Genomic DNA, 17738 nt, shown 5'->3' with positions numbered 1-17738 from the left:
ATGGAGAGAGAGGGAAAACAAGGGCTACCTGAAGTTAGAGAAGTCAATGTTCATAAACTTTTGAGTGTAAGCTCCCCAAATGAAATGTGCGGTTATCCACTTTGGCAGCAAAATCAAGGGGGCAGATTATTATCCCAATGGGGTAAGGTTAGGTAACGGGGTGGTGCAGCGAGACCTGGGCATCCTTGTACACCGGTCACTGAAAGTTGGCATGCAGGTACAGCAGGCAGTGAAGAAAGCTAATGGAATGTTGGCCTTCATAACAAGAGGATTTCAGTATAGAAGTAAAGAGGTTCTTCTGCAGGTGTATAGGGCTCTGGTGAGACCACATCTGGAGTATTGTGTATAGTTTTGGTCTCCTAATTTGAGGAAGGACATCCTTGTGATTGAGGCAGTGCAGCGTAGGTTCACGAGATTGATCCCTGGGATGGCGGGACTGTCGTATGAGGAAAGATTGAAAAGACTAGGCTTGTATTCACTGGAGTTTAGAAGGATGACGGGGTATCTTATAGAAACATATAAAATTATAAAAGGACTGGACAAGCTAGATGCAGGAAAAATGTTCCCAATGTTGGGCGAGTCCAGAACCAGGGGCCACACAGTCTAAGAATAAAGAGGAGGCCATTTATTAACAGAGAGTTGTGAATTTGTGGAATTCCCTGCCACAGAGGGTAGTGGAGGCCAAGTCACTGGATAGATTTATGAGAGAGTTAGATAGAGCTCTAGGGGCTAGTGGAGTCAAGGGATATGGGGAGAAGGCAGGCACGGGATATTGATAGGGGACGATTAGCCATGATCACAGTGAATGACGGTGCTGGCTCGAAGGGCCGAACGGCCTCCTCCTGCACCTATATTTTATGTTATGTTTATGAGGTGCTGTTAGCACTTCAGTTCTCCCTCCCATTCCCAATCTGACCTTTCTGTCCTGGGCCTCCTCCATAGTTAGAGTGAGGCCCAGTGCAAATTGGAGGAACGACACCTCATATTTCGCATGGGCAGCTTACACCCCAGCGGTATGAACATTGATGTCTCTAACTTCTAATAGCCCTTGCTTTCCCTCTCGCTCCATCCCCCATATGACTCTATAATGTGAATGCTTCCGTTGGTTCAAACATCATAGGAGTAGATTGACACAAAAAGCTGGAGTAACTCAGCGGGACAGGCAGCATCTCTGGAGAGAAGCAATGGGTGACGTTTCGGGCCAAGAATTAGACCATTCGGCCAATCAAGTCTACTCCGCCATTCCACACACACGTCGGTAGTCACTGTTGGCTCAAGAGTAACTCGGGAGAGGAACTTGGTACGTCGCAGAAATGAGAAGTAAACGGCAAATGTAGACATACACGTGGGGAACTCGTGAACATAAACTTGGAATCTCGTAGACAACCACGGGTGTGATTTTTTTCTTTCGCTCGGGATCACTCGTGGGTGGAATCGCACGGTGAGACAGGGCCCTTCCCGAAGAAGTAAGGATATTGTGTACCCATGAGAAAAAGCCACCTACACAGTGCATTAACGGTGGTAATACTCAGCTCTCAAGGATCTATGGAAGACTGTTGGACTTGGTTCTGGTACTTTACAGCTGAGGGTCGTGGGAAAGTAAAATAAATAATATGTTTCACGTTGTGAGATAGTCTCAACTCACAACTCAACATACGTCAGTCAGTTGGACAAGTCATGGCCAAGGCAATTGTCTTCAGACGTCACCCACATATTTTTATATGAAGTAAGATCTATAATTGTCTTGCAGGGTGATGTCCAAGTTCAGGCAACATGTTTTATGGTTGAGTTATTCACAGTCACATTTCAAGTTTCACTAAAGCAGTCCACCACTTGACTCATTGAATCTGGTCCGCTGAGTTTAGTTTAGAAATGCAGCGTGGAAACAGGCCCGTCTGCCCATCGAGTCCACGTCGACCAGTGGACCCCCAAGCCCACTCACACGATCCTACACACACCACACGCCAGGGACAATTTACAATTTTTACCAAAGCCAAGCAGCCCACAAATCTGTACGTCTTTGGAGTGTGGGAGGTAACCGGAGCGCCTGGAGAAAACCCACGCAGGTCACGGGGAGAAGGTACAAACTCCGTACAGTCAGGTTTGAACCCGGGTCTCTGGCGCTGTGAGGCAGCAACACTACAGCTGCACCATACAACAGTTTTATCAATTCCCTCTCCAACCCACCACCTCCCCCCTAACCATTCAAGCTCCATGCTATCTATATATTACTGTTACGTTGGGGGAACCAGGCCTCCGGCTATCTATCTATCTATCTATCTATCTATCTATCTATCTATCTATCTATCTATCTATCTATCTATCTATCTATCTATCTATCTATCTATCTATCTATCTATCTATCTATCTATCTACACCCCCCTCCCCACCACCCCCCCTCCCCCCCCCCCCCCCCCCTTCCCCACACCCCCCCTTCCCCACACCCCCCCTTCCCCACACCCCCCTTCCCCACACCCCCCCCCTTCCCCACACCCCCCCCTTCCCCACACCCCCCCCCTTCCCCACACCCCCCCTTCCCCACACCCCCCCTTCCCCACACCCCCCCCCTTCCCCACACCCCTCCTTATATTTTTCTATCCTCTTTTTCTCTTTTTCCCTTTCCCTTCTTTCCCCCTTTCACTTGCAAGTTGGACAGAAGGGCCTGTTTCCACGCTATATCACTATCTTGAAGAACTAATTCTTGAAGACCAAGCGAAGGCTCGGCGATCGTTTCGCCCAACACCTCCGCTCAGTCCGTCTTGACCAAGCTGATCTCCCCGGTGGCTCAACACTTCAACTCCCCCTCCCATTCCCAATCTGACCTTTCTGTCCTGGGCCTCCTCCATGGCCAGAGTGAGGCCCAGCGCAAATTGGAGGAGCAGCACCTCATATTCCACTTGGGCAGTTTGCACCCCAGCGGCATGAACATTGACCTCCAATTTCAGGTAGTCCCTACTTTCTCCTCCCCTTCTCAGCTCTCACTCAGCCCACTGGCTCCACTTCCTTTCTTCTTCTCTCCCCCCCCACCCTCACCCTCACATCAGTCTGAAGAAGGGTTTCAGCCTGAAACGTTGCCTATTTCCTTCGCTCCATAGATGCTGCCCCACCCGCTGAGTTTCTCCAGCAGTTTTGTCTACCTGCTGTTGGATAATGTTGCCACAGGCTCATGGTTGTGGAAAGTGGTGACCATGTAACGTTACTGGGTTCATACGCAGACTAACGACCATCATGTATAGGAAGGAACTGCAGATGCTGGTTTAAACCGAAGATAGACACAAAATGCTGGAGTAACTCATCGGGACAGGCAGCATCTCTGAAGTTTTAGACGAGAATTAAATGTGGCATCTCCAAGTTTGCGGATGACACAAAGCTGGGTGTCTTGGACAGGTTGGGTGAGTGGGCAGATGCATGGCAGATACAGTATAATGTGGATAAATGTGAGGTTATCCACCTTAGTGGCAAGAATAGGAAGGCAGATTATTATCTGAATGGTGCCAGATTGGGAAAAGGGGAGGTGCAACGAGACCTGGGTGTGCTTGTACATCAGTTACTGAAAGTAAGCATGTAGGTACAGCAGGCAGTGAAGAAAGCTAATGGCATGTTGGCTTAATCGAGCAAATCCTGCTTTTGGGACCGAGCTGCCATTCCACGAATTTCTCCGCACAGTGATCCCTTGGAATTTTCCTGCCCGTACAGGCCGTGAAAATTCTGCCGCTTAATCATCCTGAACAGATCTCTGGATCTCTGGATACGGAAGCAATGGCAAGCAAGGTGCAGCAGGCAGTGAAGAAAGCTAATGGCATGTGGACCATCATAAATCTATCTATCTCTCTCTCTCTCTCTCTCTCTCTCTCTCTCTCTCTCTCTTCTCTCTCTCTCTCTCTCTCCCTCTCTCCCTCTCTCTCTCTCCCTCCCTCCCTCCCTCTCTCTCTCTCTCTCTCTCTCTCTCTCTCTCTCTCTCTCTCCTGAACTCTCCATCTCTCCCTCTCTCCCTCTCTCCTCTCTCTCTCCATCTCTCCATCTCTCTCCATCTCTCCATCTCTCATCTCTCCCTCTCTCTCTCCTCCCCCCTCTCTCTCTCCCTCTCCCCTCTCCCTCTCTCCCTCTCCCTCTCTCCTCTCTCTCTCCTCTCTCTCCCTCTCTCCCTCTCTCTCCCCTCTCCCTCTCTCCCTCTCTCCTCTCTCTCCTCTCTCTCTCTCTCTCTTCTCTCTTTCTCTCTCTCCACAAGACCAATTCTCTCTCTCTTTCTCTCTTTCTCTCTTTCTCTCTCTCTCTTTCTCTCTTTCTTTCCCTCTCTCTCTCTCTCACCCTCTCCCTCTATCTCTCTATCTCTCTCACCCTCTCTCTCTCTCTCTATCTATCTATCTATCTATCTATCTATCTATCTATCTATCTATCTATCTATCTCTCTCTCTATCTATCTATCTACCTCTCTCTATCTCTCTCTCTCTCTCTCTCCATCTATCTCCCTATGTTTCTCTCTCTATCTCTATCTCTCTATCTATCTTATATTCTATACCATTATTAAAACTCTCATCTTGTCCTCTTTTGGTTTGCGTTGTTTTTAAATTTGCGCAGAAACAGTACCCTATATCGCTAGGAATGTTTTGCCACCTTACTCACCGCTCTCCTCTGCTCCAAGCGCACCATGTTTCGTTCCGATTGGTGGAATATTACAAAAGTTATGAAGGTTTAAAAATCGTGAGATCAGCAGATTGGTCTTCTCGCCTGTCAGTCACCATGAAGGTAACGCCTCTTCCGGCACCTGCTGTCAATCACCGGGGCGAGGAGAATAAAGCCCATGAGGCCGAGCGTGAGTCCAGATGTCGGGCTTAAGTCCCTTCCCTCCCGCACCACCCCTTCCCCGGGCATTTTCCCTTGCAACCGCAAGAGATGCTACACTTGTCGCTTTACCTCCCCCCTCAACTCCATTCAAGGACCCAAGCAGTCGTTCCAGGTGTGGCAGAGGTTCACCTGCACCTTCTCCAACCTCATCTATTGCATCCGCTGCTCTAGGTGTCAGCTGCTCTACATCGGTGAGACCAAGTGCAGGCTTGGCGATCGCTTCGCCCAACACCTCCGCTCAGTCCGCATTAACCAACCTGATCTCCCGGTGGCTCAGCACTTCAACTCCCCCTCCCATTCCCAATCCGACCTTTCTGTCCTCGGCCTCCTCCATGACCAGAGTGAGTCCCACCGCAAATTGGAGGAACAGCACCTCATATTCCGCTTGTGCAGTCTGCACTCTAGCGGCATAAACATTGAATTCTCCAATTTCCGGAAGCCCTTGCTGTCTCCTCCCCTTCTCAGCTCTCCCTCAGCCCTCGGGCTCATCCTCTTCCTTTCTCCTTTCTTCTCCCCGTCTCCCCCCCCACCCTACATCAGTCTGAAGAAGGGTTTCGGCCCCGAAACGTTGCCTATTTTCTTCGCTCCATAGATGCTGCTGCACCCGCTGAGTTTCTCCAGCACTTTTGTCTACCTTAAGTCAGTCAGCCCGGAAGCCGTGAGTGAGAGTCAAATCCAGCAGCTGTGAGTGAGTGAACTGTGAGTCCAGAAGCTGCCTGGTGCGCGGAGACTGCCCAGAGCACAGAGCCGGCCCGATTGCTGCAAATTCGAGATCCTGGGGAAGTGAGGAGTGAGAGTGGGGGGCTTGAGGGAGCGTGACAAGGCGCTGACACCCCCCCACCTCCCCCCAGTGGCAGGCCATGGCAGCAGTAGGGCATGCCAGCGCTCCCCCCACCGGCACCTGCCTGAAGCCCTCTCCCTCCCCCGGCTACAGAACGCTCCCTCTGGCCCCCCACCTGAAGCCTCCCCGTCCCCAGCTGCAGGACTAGCCCAATAATCCATTCGGCCCACAATGTCCATACTAGCCCTCTGGAAACCAGTCCATTTGGCCCACAACACCCATACTAGCCCTCCAGAAATCCCCCTCCCCACTGACCACCACCAGATGCCGACCCCTCCCCTGGCTGCAGAACGCAACAAGAGACGCAGCAAGAAAGAATGGACTGAATAAATCTCCTCTTTAACGTTTAACATTTAAAGAGTTATTCACATTTTAAGATTTACTAAATCCCTTTTCCACTTGCCGTGCCCCTCAGCTGCGCCTGTGTAGTAATACCTGCGTGTTCTACGTCACAATGGGAACCCTATGGGAGGGAATGGCTGCTCCGCCGGGGAGCCGCTAAGCGTGGATGGGGTGGGGTTGTTTGAGTGGGAGGGGGAGGTGGAGTGAGTGTGTGGGGGGGAAGGGCAAGGGGCGGAGTGGAGGGGAGGATGTGGGGAAGAGGGGGGATCAGGGGTCACATTGGGAACCCGTCAGTCTGCGCAGTTGGGGGCTATAGGTGAGTGGTGGAATATTACGTTGGGGGACCAGGCCTCCCGTGTGACAATGGGACCCAACGGGTCCCACTTAGTCTCGTAAGAAATATAGTGCGGTAATAATATAGTCTATTGCAGTGCAGAGCTCAGAGCTTATTCGATGATGTGTTTAATAGCTTGATGGCTATAGTAACATATAAAATTCTTAAAGGATTGGACAGGGTAGATGCAAGAAAAAATGTACCGCGTGTTGCGGGAGTCCAGAACCAGGGGTCACAGTTTAAGAATAAGGGGTCGGTCATTCAGGACTGAGACGAGGAAAAGCCTCTTCACCCAGAGAGTTGTGAATCTGTGGAATTCTCTGCCGCAGAGGGCAGTGGAGGCCAATTCTCTGGGTGTTTTCAATAGAGAATTAGATTTAGCTCTTAGGGCTAATGGAATCATGAGCTAGGGAAAAATGCAGGAGCGGGGTACTGATTTTAGAAGATCAGCCATGATCATATTGAATGGCGGTGCTGGCTCGAGCTGCCTGTCCCGCTGAGTTACTCCAGCTTTTTGTGTCCATTCTGTCTGATGTCAGAGGATGTTTCCTGTATTATTTACATAGAAAACATGAATGCAAAGGCAGATATATTTCATAAGGTCATAAAGAATATATAGTATTAGGCCATTCGGCCCATCAAGTCCACTCCGCCATTCAATCATGGCTGATCTATCTCTCTCTCACAACCTCATTCTCCTGCCTTCTCCCCAAAACCTCTGACACCCGTACTAATCACAAAAGGTTCAATACTGGTTTAGTTTAGCGTGGAAACAGGCCCTTCGGCCCGCCAAGTCTGCACCGACCAGCGAACTCCACACACATGCACCACCCTACACCCACTAGGGACAATCTTACACTTACACCAAGCCAATTAACCTACGAACCCGCACGTCTATGGAGTGTGGGAGGAAACCGGAGCACCCTATTTGTTACTGGGACACGCTAGAGGCAGGAAACATGTTCCCGATGTTGGGGGAGTCCAGAACCAGGGGCCACACAGTTTAAGAATAAGGGGTAAGCCATATAGAACAGAGACGAAGAAACACTTTTTCTCACAGAGAGTGGTGAGTCTGTGGAATTCTTTGCCTCAGAGGGCGGTGGAGGCCGATTCTCTGGATGTTTTCAAGAGAGAGCTAGATAGGGCTCTTAATGATAGCGGAGTCAGGGGATATGGGGAGAAGGCAGGAACGGGGTACTGATTGGGGATGATCAGCCATGATCACATTGAATGGCGGTGCTGGCTCGAAGGGCCAAATGGCCTACTCCTGCACCCATTGTCTATTGTCTGTTGTCTGTTGTCACCCGGAGAAAACCCACGCAGGTCACGGGGAAGAACGTACAGACAGCACCCGTAGCGAGGGTTCGAACTCGTGTCTCTGGCGCTGTGAGGCAGCAACTCTACCGCTGCGCCACGGGAAATATTCATGGAAGTGTGGGAGAAGTGTTCAAGCACACATATCCTTGGCAAATCCCCTATCGCCTGGTTTATGACATGTGTTTTGCGATTTGTTATTCCATATTCGTGGCCACAGACCAGACCCAGAACCAAAATATTGAGCACGAGTCTAATTTATTGCAAACTAAACTTTTGAAAGTACATTAATTTAAAATTCCTCAGACATCTGGTGCCACGGTAAATTATTACTCTGAAGAGGTTTCAGACACCGCATACCTTGAATAAAATTAGTAACAGTGTTCAAACTGTTATGGTTTTAGAAAGAACTGCAGCCGCTGGAACAATCGAAGGTAGACAAAACTGCTGGAGGAACTCAGCAGGTGAGGCAGCGTCTATGGAGCGAAGGAATAGGGATGTGACCCTTCTTTCCCACAGCCCACTGTCTCCGCCTCTTCCTTTCTTCTCCCCACACCCCCACACCCCCGTCAGTCTGAAGAAGGGTCTCAACCCGAAACGTCACCTATTTTCTTCGCTCCATAGATGCTGCCTCACCCGCTGAGCTCCTCCAGCATTTTTTGTCTACCTTTTATGAATTTTATGAAGCTGGTTTGGATTGATTTAAACAACAGACAGAGATTTTTAAACGTTTTAAACGTAAAAGAGGCAGGAAACATGTTCCCCCATGTTGGGGGTGTCCAGAACCAGGGCCCACACAGTTTAAGAATAAGGGGTAAGCCATTTAGAACAGAGATGAGGAAACACTTTTTCACACAGAGAGTTGGGAGTCTGTGGAATTCTCTGCCTCAGAGGGCGGTGGAGGCCGGTTCTCTGGATGCTTTCAAGAGAGAACTAGATAGGGCTCTTAAAAATAGCGGAGTCAGGGGATATGGGGAGAAGGCAGGAACGAGGTACTGATTGGGGAGGATCAGCCATGATCACATTGAATGGCAGTGCTGGCTCGAAGGGCCGAATGGCCTATTGTCTATTGTCTATAACTGCGCATAGATAGGCAAGATTTGGAGGGGAAACACAAAATGCTGGAATAACTCAGCGGGTGAGTCAGCAACTCTGGAGAGAAGGAAAGGGCGACGTTTCGGGTCAAGACCCTTCCTTCTCTCTAGAGATGCTGCCTGTCCCGCTGAGTTACTCCAGCATTTTATGTCTACCTTCGATTTAAAGCAGCATCTGCAGTGCTTTCGTGCTCAAGATTTAGAGGGGTATTGACCAAAAGCAAGGAGGATGGGACTAGTATAGATGAGGCATGGGCAAGTTGGGCCGAAGGGCCTGTTTCTCTGCTGTACGACTCTTATCACACAGATAAAAAAAAGTTGCTTGGTAACTTGGAAGACAACAACAAACTGATGTAGTTGCAACCAGCGAGAAAGGCTCTTACGGAATACAGTGGGATATAGCTTAGTTACAGAGAGGGGGGAGAAATGATAGATGGAGTTTAATCTGAGCAAGTGTAAGGTTTTGCACATAGATTCATAGAGTGATACCCCGTGGAAACAGGCCCTACAGCCCAACTTACCCACACAGGCCAACACTACTTACCCACCCAGCTACACTACTCCCACCTGCCCGCGTTTGGCTCATATCCCTCCAAACCTTGTCCTATCCATGCACCTGCCTAACTGTTTCTTAAACATTGGGATAGTCCCAGCCTCAACTACCACTTATGGCAAATCAGAGAAATTAGAAAAGCTAAAAGAAGATATGAGGTTGCTTTGGCAAGGAAGGTGAAAGTAAATCCAAGGGGTTTCTACAGCTATATTAATAGCAAATGGATAACAAGGGATAAAATTGGTCCATTCGAGAGTCAGAGTGGACAGCTATCTGCAGAGCCAAAAGAAAAGGGGGAGATATTGAACAATTTATTTTCTTCGGTATTCACCAAAGAGAAGGATATTGAATTATGTGAGGTAAGGGAAACTAGTAGAGTAGCTATGGATACTATGAGATTCAAAGAAGAGGAAGTACTGACACTTTTGAAAAATATAAAAGTGGATAAGTCTCCAGGTCCTGACAGGATATTCCCTAGGACATTGATATTCCCTAGGAAGTTAGTGTAGAAATAGCCGGGGCTATGACAGAAATATTTCAAATGTCATTAGAAACGGGAATTGTGTTGGAGGATTGGCGTACTGCGCATGTTGTTCCATTGTTTAAAAAGGGTTCTAAGAGTAAACCTAGCAATTATAGACCTGTTAGTTTGACTTCAGTGGTGGGCAAGTTAATGGAAAGGATACTTAGAGATAATATATATAAGCATCTGGATAAACAGGGTCTGATTAGGAACAGTCAACATGGATTTGTGCCTGGAAGGTCATGTTTGACTAATCTTCTTGAATTATTTTAGAAGGTTACTAGGGAAATTGATGATAAAGCAGTGGATGTTGTCTATATGGACTTCAGTAAGGCCTTTGACAAGGTTCCTCATGGAAGGTTAGTTAAGAAGGTTCAATTGTTGGGTATTAATGGTGGAGTAGCAAGATGGATTCAACAGTGGCTGAATGGGAGATGCCAGAGAGTAATGGTGGATGGCTGTTTGTCAGGTTGGAGGACAGTGACTAGTGGGGTGCCACAGGGAACTGTGTTGGGTCCACTGTTGTTTGTCATATACATCAATGATCTGGATGTTGGTGTGTTAAATTGGAATAGTAAGTATGCAGATGATACTAAGATAGGTGGTGTTGTGGATAGTGAAGTAGATTTTCAAAGTCCACAGAGAGATTTAGGCCATTTGGAAGAGTGGGCTGAAAGATGGCAGATGGAGTTTAATGCTGTTAAGTGTGAGGTGCTACATCTTGGCAGGACAAATCAAAATAGGACGTACATGGTAAATGGTAGCAAATTGAGGAATGCAGTTGAACAGAGGGATCTAGGATTAACTGTGCAGAGTTCCCTGAAGGTGGAACCTCTTGTATATAGGGTGGTAAAGAAAGCTTTTGGTGTGCTGGCCTTTATAAATCAGAGCATTGAGTATAGAAGTTGGGATGTAATGTTAAAATTGCACAAGGCATTGGTGAGGCCAATCCTGGAGTATGGTGTACAGTTTTGGTTGCCAAATTATAGGAAAGATGTCAACAAAATAGAGAGAGTACAGAGGAGATTTACTAGAATGTTGCCTGGGTTTCAGCACCTAAATTACAGAGAAAGGTTGAACAAGTTAGGTCGTTATTCTTTAGAGCGCAGAAGGTTAAGGGGGGACTTGATAGAGGTCTTTAAAATGATGAGAGGGATAGACAGAGTTGACGTGGATAAGCTTTTCCCACAGAGAGTAGGGAAGATTCAAACAAGGGGACATGACTTGAGAATTAAGGGACAGAAGTTTAGGGGTAACATGAGGGGGAACTTCTTTACTCAGAGGGTGGTAGCTGTGTAGAATGACCTTCCAGTGGAAGTGGTGGAGGCAGGTTCGATTTTTTATCATTTAAAAATAAATTGGATAGGTATATGGACGGGAAAGGAATGGAGGGTTATGGTCTGAGTGCAGGCAGGTGGGATTAGGTGAGAATAATTGTTCGGCACGGACTAGAAGGGCCGAGATGGCCTGTTTCCGTGCTGTAATTGTTATATGGTTATATGGTTATTCCATACACCCACCACCCTTTGTGTGGAAAAAGTCCTCTGGTCCTCGATTCCCCTATTCTGGGCAAGAGACTCTGTGTATCTATCCAATCTATTCCTCTCATAATTTTATACACCTCTATAAGATCACCCCTCATCCTCCTGCGCTCCAAGGAATAGAGTCCCAGCCTACTCAACCTCTCCCTGTAGCTCACACCCTCTAGTCCCGGCAACATCCTCATAAATCTTCTCTGTACCCTTTCCAGCTAGACAACATCTTTTCTATAACATGGTGCCCAGAACTGAACACAATACTCTAAATACGACCTCATCAATGTCTCATAGAAACATAGAAAATAGGTGCAGGAGTAGGCCATTCACCCCATCGAGCCTGCACCGACATTCAATATGATCATGGCTGATCATCCAACTCTGTCCCTGCCTTCTCTCCATACCCTCTAATCCCTTTCGCCACAAGGGCCACATCTAACTCCCTCTTAAATATAGCCAATGAACTGGCCTCAACTACCTTCTGTGGCAGAGAGTTCCAGAGATTCACCACTCTCTGTGTGAAAAATATTTTTTCTCATCTCGGTTTTAAAGGATTTCCCCCTTATCCTTAAGCTGTGACCCCTTGTCCTGGACTTCCCCAACATCGGGAACATTCTTCCTGCATCTAGCCTGTCCAACCCCTTAAGAATTTTTTAAGTTTCTATAAGATCCCCCCTCGATCTTCTAAATTCTAGCGAGTACAAGCCGAGTCTACAACTGCAACATGACCTCCCAATTTCTAAACATTAGTACAATCAAGTCAGAATGAGTACAATTAAGAATCCCAGGCTAATCAGCCTCTCCCTGTAGCCCAGACCCTCTAGCCCTGGCAACATCCTGGTAAATCTTCTCTGCACCCTTTCCCTTGCATAGGAAGGTCAAGTCTAAGTGGGGGAACTATGTAGTGAATGGCATGTCTCGATGGACAGAGATATCCTGGAGGGCAAAATTCCCTGAAAGTAGCCCGTAGGTATGATAGTGGCATTTAAGAGACTTTTTGTTGGGCATATGGATATGCATGGAATGAAAGACTTTGCATTATGTACATGCAGATAAGAGTTGGGCATTGCGGGTCGCAGGCCCTGTTCTTGTGCTTTAAGGGCATTAAGTGCCTGTCCCACTTAGGCAACCTACCACCTAGTCGACGTCAAGCTAGCGACAACCGGCGACCCATTAGGACGTCCACCTACGACCACACCAACGACAACCGGTCAACCTACGTCCACCCGCCATAAGCTACGACCCTGTCCGTGACATCTTAAGACAACTCAGTCTCCGGTACCTGTCGCCGGTTGACGTAGGTTGGTAATCGCCAATGGAATTCGCCGAAGTCAGCGCCCGGCGGTAACCAACGTCAACTGGCGACAACCTACGACAGCGCCTACGTCAGGAGAAGACGAGCTACGTCAAGCCCACAGTCGCCGAAAGGTTTTGAACATTTCAAAATCCGGAAAAACGTTACGACTCTTTAGGCGACTTGAGGAGACGACTCACGACCATACGGGCATCACCCCGCGACCATGTGGCGACAGCCTAGTCGTCTGTACTCACCGAAAAAATCACCCAAGTGGGACAGGCCTTTTACGGTTCTATATTAGAGGGTTTTAAAACATTGGTCAGGACGCATTTGCAGTGTCATGCGCAGTTCTGGTCACCCCATTACTGGACGATTGCGGGCGTTGGAGTGGATCCAGAAGAGCTTTACCAGCATGCGAATTTGAGGAAGGACATCCTTGCGATTGAGGCAGTGCAGCGTAGGTTCACGAGATCGATCCCTGGGATGGCGGGACTGTCATGTGAGGTAAGATTGGATTGTATTCAGTGGAGTTTAGAAGGATGAGGGGCAGGGGATCTTATAGAGACGTATAACATTATAAAAGGACTGGACAAGCTAGATGCAGGAAAAATGTTCCCAATGTTGGGCGAGTCCAGAACCAGGGGCCACACACAGTCTAAGAATAAAGGGGTCGGCCATTTAAAATTAGATGAGAAAAAACTTTTTCACCCAGAGAGTTGTGAATCTGTGGAATTCTCTGCCACAGAGGGCAGTGGAGGCCGATTCACTGGATTAATTTAAGAGAGAGTTAGATAGAGCTCTAGGGGCTAGCGGAGTCAAGGGATATGGGGAGAAGGCAGGCACGGGTTATTGATTGGGGATGATCAGCCATGATCATATTGAATGGCGGTGCTGGCTCGAATGGCCAGATGTCCTACTCCTGCACCTATTTTCTCTGTTTCTATGTTGCCTGGATTAGAGATATTAGTTCTAAGAAAAGATTGGACAAACTTGTAGATAGGCATAAAATGCTGGAGTAACTTTGCGGGTCAGGCAGCATCTCTGGAGAAAAGGAGTGGGTGACGTTTCGGATCTGAACCCATCTTCAGTCTGGACAAACTTGGATTGTTTTCTCTGGAGAGTGGGAGACTGATAGGAGGACTTGATAGATGTGTCGAAAGTCATGAGAGGAGAGAAAGGGTAGGCAAGGAACAGTGTTCTTAGGGTGGAAATGCCAAATACCACTACAATACATTCGATTAGTACAGGTTTAGTTTAGTTCAGAGATACAGAGCGGAAACAGGCCCTTCGGTCCACTGGGTCCATGGCGACCAGCGATCACCGCATATTAACACTATCCTACACAGACTAGGGACAATGTTTTACACGCATGCCAAGCAAATTAACCCACATACCTGTACGTCTTTAGAGTGTGGGAGGAAATTGATTTCGGAGAAAAACCCACGCAGGTCACAGGGAGAAGGTACAAACTCTGCATAGACAGCACCCGTAGTCGGGATCGAACCTGGGTCTCTGGTGCTGCAAGCGCTGTAAGGCAGCGACTCTACCACTGCGCCACCGTGACCGCCAAAGTTGTCAACGGATATGAGAAGGGAGGAGAAAGGGGTTAGGAGGGAGGGATAGATCAGCCACGATTGAATGGCGGATTAGACTTGATGGGCCGAATGGCCTAATTCTACCACTATTCCGAGTGTATAGGTTTAAAGTGAGAGGAGCAAAGTTTAATAGAGATTTTCTGGGCATGTTTTTCTTTAAACAGAGTGCTGGGCGCCTGGAACGTGCTGCCAGGGGTGATGGTGGAAGCAGACACAAAAGAGGCATTTAAAGAGGCTTTCAAGATATGCAGGGAATGGGGGGATATAGATTTAATTTTGCATATAGGCCAGACATAGCCCAGCCCAAACCAACCTCCCTTCAATTGACTCCATCTACACCTCACGCTGCCTCGGCAAGGCCAGCAGCATCATCAAGGACCAGTCCCACCCCCGGACACTCCCTCTTCTCCCCTCTCCCATCAGGCAAGAGGTACAGAAGTGTGAAAACGCACACCTCCAGATTCTGGGTACACAAAAATACTGGAGAAACTCAGCGGGTGAGGCAGCATCTATGGAGCGAAGGAAATAGGCAACATTTCGGGTTTCAACCCAAAACGTTGCTTATTTCCTTCGCTCCATAGATGCTGCCTCATCCGCTGAGTTTCTCCAGTATTTTTGTCTACCTTCGATTTTCCAACATCTGCAGTTCCTTCTGAAACCTCCAGATTCAGGGACAGTTTCTTCCCAGCTGTTATCAGACATCTGAGCCATCCTCTCACCAAATAGAGAGCGGTCCTGACCAACCATCTACCCCAGGGGCCGGCAATCTATGGCCCCCGGGCCGAATGTGGCCCGTAACCCGAAACCACCGGCCCGCAGACTTCCTTCATCTCCGGTGCATCCCAGATCCGAGGCGCCCAGGCGCTGTGACGCAAGGACGTAAGGAGGCCTGCGCTGGCGGCCGCCATGGCGGAGCCGCCAAACAAGGCCGAGCGCCGAGCTCTGGATGTACCGCATCCCGCGCAAAGCCGCCGGCACGGCAGCGCACCTTCTGTGTTTGGGCTTCACTGTGGGGATCGGGGTAGTCAATAGGCCGGGGACGAGTGAGTGAGTGTATTTGAGCCACCGCCTTCAGGCCAGAACCAAGGCAATGGTCCGTGGGTGCGCCATGTTAGTGAGCGCCCGTAACTAGGGACGCCATGTTGGTGAGCGCCAGTAACTAGGGACGCCATGTTGGTGAGCGCCCGTAACTAGGGACGCCATGTTGGTGAGCGCCCGTAACTAGGGACGCCATGTTAGTGAGCACCCGTAACTAGGGACGCCATGTTGGTGAGCGCCCGTAACTAGGGACGCCATGTTAGTGAGCGCCCGTAACTAGGGACGCCATGTTGGTGAGCGCCAGTAACTAGGGACGCCATGTTGGTGAGCGCCCGTAACTAGGGACGCCATGTTGGTGAGCACCCGTAACTAGGGACGCCATGTTGGTGAGCACCCGTAACTAGGGACGCCATGTTGGTGAGCACCTGTAACTAGGGACGCCATGTTGGTGAGCGCCCGTAACTAGGGACGCCATGTTGGTGAGCGCCAGTAACTAGGGACGCCATGTTGGTGAGCACCCGTAACTAGGGACGCCATGTTGGTGAGCACCCGTAACTAGGGACACCATGTTGGTGAGCGCCCGTAACTAGGGACGCCATGTTGGTGAGCGCCCGTAACTAGGGACGCCATGTTGGTGAGCACCCGTAACTAGGGACGCCATGTTGGTGAGCGCCCGTAACTAGGGACGCCATGTTGGTGAGCGCCCGTAACTAGGGACGCCATGTTGGTGAGCACCCGTAACTAGGGACGCCATGTTGGTGAGCGCCCGTAACTAGGGGCCAGTGCTCCAGGTGGTGTCCTCGAAGGGGCGGGATCCATGTGAACACGTGATTTGATGCCTGCCATCCGGGGTGGGATCCGTGTGTACACGTGATAGATGCGGCCCGACATCCGCTCACAGACATGCGTCCCGGCCCCTACGCAGAACAAGGTTGCCGACCCCTGATCTACCTCACTGGGGTCAAGGAAAGAGCGATCACGATGTCGCCCATTCCTCGAAGTATTTGATTCCTCAAATTATTCCTTAATAATCTTATATGTTTCAATAAGATCGCCTCTCGATCGGGCTCTTAAAGACAGCGGAGTCAGTGGATACGGGGAGAAGGCAGGAACGGGGTACTGATTGGGGATGATCAGCCATGATCACATTGAATAGCGGTGCTGGCTGGAAGGGCTGAATGGTCTGCTCCTGCACCTATTGTCTGTTGTCTATTGACCTATTCCAGGCCATTGTACGAAAAGCCACCTATCCCCGCCTGCCTAATTGTGACTGCACTTTCAGGGAAATAATGTAAGGTAGACAAAAATGCCGGAGAAACTCAGCGGGTAGGCAGCGTCTATGGAGTAAAATTCCTTTGCTCCATAGATGCTGTCTCACCCGCTGGGTTTCTCCAGGATTTCTGTCTTCCTATTTTTCCAGCATCTGCAGTTCCTTCTTAAACCGCTGTGTAAGGTGTTACCACCAAGTGAAAATTAACGCGTAGAAGATGTTGCAAGGCTTGGAAAGAGGCCTGCGCGCTATCTTGTAAGGTTGGTAAGAAACCTTATAGCCCTTCTTCTCAATGTCCATTTTGATGCAGAACAGCATATCGGAAACGGTGGGGGAAGGGTCCCACGGACCAAATTTCACCACGGGCTCCATGTCGGCGCCAAGATCGCCCACGGCTTTCAGGCGCTCTGCATCGTCCTCCTTGCTCTTGACGACACAAACCACCACGGTGGACCGGCGGGCGGACACGGCGTTGGCCCTGGCCAGACGGACGATGAGTTCGATGTTCTCCTCATAGTTGGCCACCTGCGCCAGGAAACTCTGCCTGCCGACCGCCTCGCCGTAGGTCTTGGGCAGGTCCTCGATCACCTTGACCAGGGGCTCGACGCCGTAGAACAAGGCTTCCTGGTAGATCTCCTCCACAAAATGGCTGGGTGGCTCCCGGGTGCGCAGGAACTCCAGGATGTACTTGAAGAAGATGCCTTTCCTGTCAATGAAGAGCCTGCCTCTGGAGTCCACGGGCAGTCTGGTGGGACCAGTGAACATCTGGGACAACTTGGAGCCGGGGAACTGCGTCAGAGTGTCCAGTGTTGTCGTGTAGATCTGACCCCCAACGTTAAGATTGATCACTTTGGAAAGCTGAAGGAATAAGACACACAGTTTAGGTTTAGGGTTGTTGTCTAGAGGCAAGAGTGCTTATTGTCTTGTTGTCCACATCACAGAGGATCTGACTTGGACGACACACACTGGTGAGTAGATAGATAGAGATAGATAAATACTTTATTAATCCCCTCAGGGAAATTCAGAATTTTGTCATTTGCAGCACGCCAATAACATTAAGGCACCACATTAAAAAAGAATTGGACATAAAACATTAAAAGTCAAGGCAGTGCCTTTACCACCTCCGGCAGCTGAGGAAATTCAGAGTCTCTCTGAGG

General features: G+C 49.3%; 1 protein-coding gene across 1 annotated transcript; it reads right to left on the bottom strand.

Annotated features, from left to right (window-relative positions):
• Nucleotides 1-16763: 16763 nt before the first annotated feature.
• Nucleotides 16764-17439, bottom strand: LOC129716226 (BTB/POZ domain-containing protein KCTD14-like; the record flags this gene model as incomplete). Its single annotated transcript, XM_055666097.1, has 1 exon — nucleotides 16764-17439. A coding segment is annotated over one exon (672 nt), but the record flags the coding sequence as incomplete, so codon positions are not given.
• Nucleotides 17440-17738: the final 299 nt, after the last annotated feature.

The sequence above is a fragment of the Leucoraja erinacea genome, unplaced genomic scaffold (genome assembly GCF_028641065.1).
Source record: "Leucoraja erinacea ecotype New England unplaced genomic scaffold, Leri_hhj_1 Leri_190S, whole genome shotgun sequence".
Lineage (NCBI taxonomy): Eukaryota > Metazoa > Chordata > Chondrichthyes > Rajiformes > Rajidae > Leucoraja > Leucoraja erinaceus.
This window is presented reverse-complemented; position numbering and strand designations above follow the sequence as displayed.